This window comes from Orycteropus afer, unplaced genomic scaffold (genome assembly GCF_000298275.1).
Source record: "Orycteropus afer afer isolate SDZICR_OR568_19922 unplaced genomic scaffold, OryAfe1.0 scaffold00108, whole genome shotgun sequence".
In the NCBI taxonomy this organism is placed as follows: Eukaryota; Metazoa; Chordata; class Mammalia; order Tubulidentata; family Orycteropodidae; genus Orycteropus; species Orycteropus afer.
The window spans coordinates 7,494,187-7,495,528 of NW_006921695.1; the positions used below are offsets into that span (position 1 = coordinate 7,494,187).

Sequence of the window (1,342 nt, forward strand, 5' to 3'; positions counted from 1 at the left end):
AAAATACTTAGGGGTGTCATTAGAACTAACCAAGTGGCTTTCTTTTCTGTATCATTCTGTATCATCATGGAGGAATCATATATAAAACTTATTCTGAAGAAAACTTGTCAAGTAAATGTTAAAGTCTATTTTCACCATTAAGAAGTCAATTTTATTTACCTTTTTTTTTCTAAAGAGGTTATCTTTAAAACAAAAACAAAACCAAAAAGGTAATAATTGTGTGAGGGAGAGAGGAATCATTCTTGACTCTACAAGATCAAATCTTCATTAACCTCAGCACCACATTCTCACCATCACTTTTTTAAACTTTAATTGAATGGCTTCTTCAAGGTTCCATGATCCTGCTGATCAGCATCACAAAGAATCTCTCTGCAGATGAGGACAGTCACTCAGTCAGTCGAGTCACTCTCTGGGTCAGCAGGATTGTAGTCTGGATCATCCTCATCATCCCCCAGCTCCAAGTCACCCATTTCCTGGAACAAAGACTCATCTACTTCCACGTTATTTCCAGCATCCTCCAAGAACTGGGTATCAGATGTGTCAAGATTATGATCTGTTTCAAATAGCTGTTTCCCACTTAGTTTATTTTTCCCTGCTTGTTCCTTTTCTTTCATCCATTTCTTCTTAATCTCCAAGAGTTCTGCATCAAACTTGGCCTTCCAACTTAAGAAATTCTCAATTGTAGCAGGAGTGCCATGAAAGAGTTGCTTTTCAGCTTCTTCTGCTTCTTTTTCTTTTTGTTTTTTTTTCTTCTTCTCTTCTAGTTTTTATTTGATCTGCTATTTCATTTAATTTTTCTTGCACAGCTGACACTAAAGTAAAGATCATTACCATACCAAGGTTTTCTTCTGCCTGTAATGCTAATAATTTTAAAATGTCTGAGACATCATTATCTGCTAGATTTTCCTGGGAGAATATTTCATAAAGGGGAGCATCATCTGGATATTTCTCACTGTATGTAAACATGAGTGTAGTCTGGACAGTTTCATCATTTTCTCCAGCCTCAGATGTCACAGTAATGGTGAAAGTGGGTGGAGTTTCTGATAATACTGTGAAGGAGTCGGGGCAAATGGTCTCCAGAGCCTCCGGTTGGTTGCGTTGCTCCTCGCTGTAATCTGTCATCGTGACCGTCGCGGCTGCCCATGGATCGCCCAGACACCGAGACGGTGCGCTGCAACCGGGATCGCAGCCGGGCCTGGAGAGTTAGCGAAGGCCAGGTGGGCGCATGCCTCCTGCGGTGTAGTAAATTACTTAGTGTGGCTTTTCTACCCATAAGTCTTTGTAAACTCCAAGGTGGGAATTGCTATTAGCAACTGAGGAGATCCTGATTTTAAAGTCGCCC

General features: G+C 40.5%; 1 protein-coding gene across 1 annotated transcript; it reads right to left on the reverse strand.

Annotated features, from left to right (window-relative positions):
- Positions 1-389: 389 nt before the first annotated feature.
- Positions 390-1,122, reverse strand: LOC103199268 (RWD domain-containing protein 1-like). Its single transcript, XM_007943518.2, is given in 2 exon segments — positions 390-767; positions 769-1,122. Coding segments are annotated over 2 exon segments (732 nt in total).
- Positions 1,123-1,342: the final 220 nt, after the last annotated feature.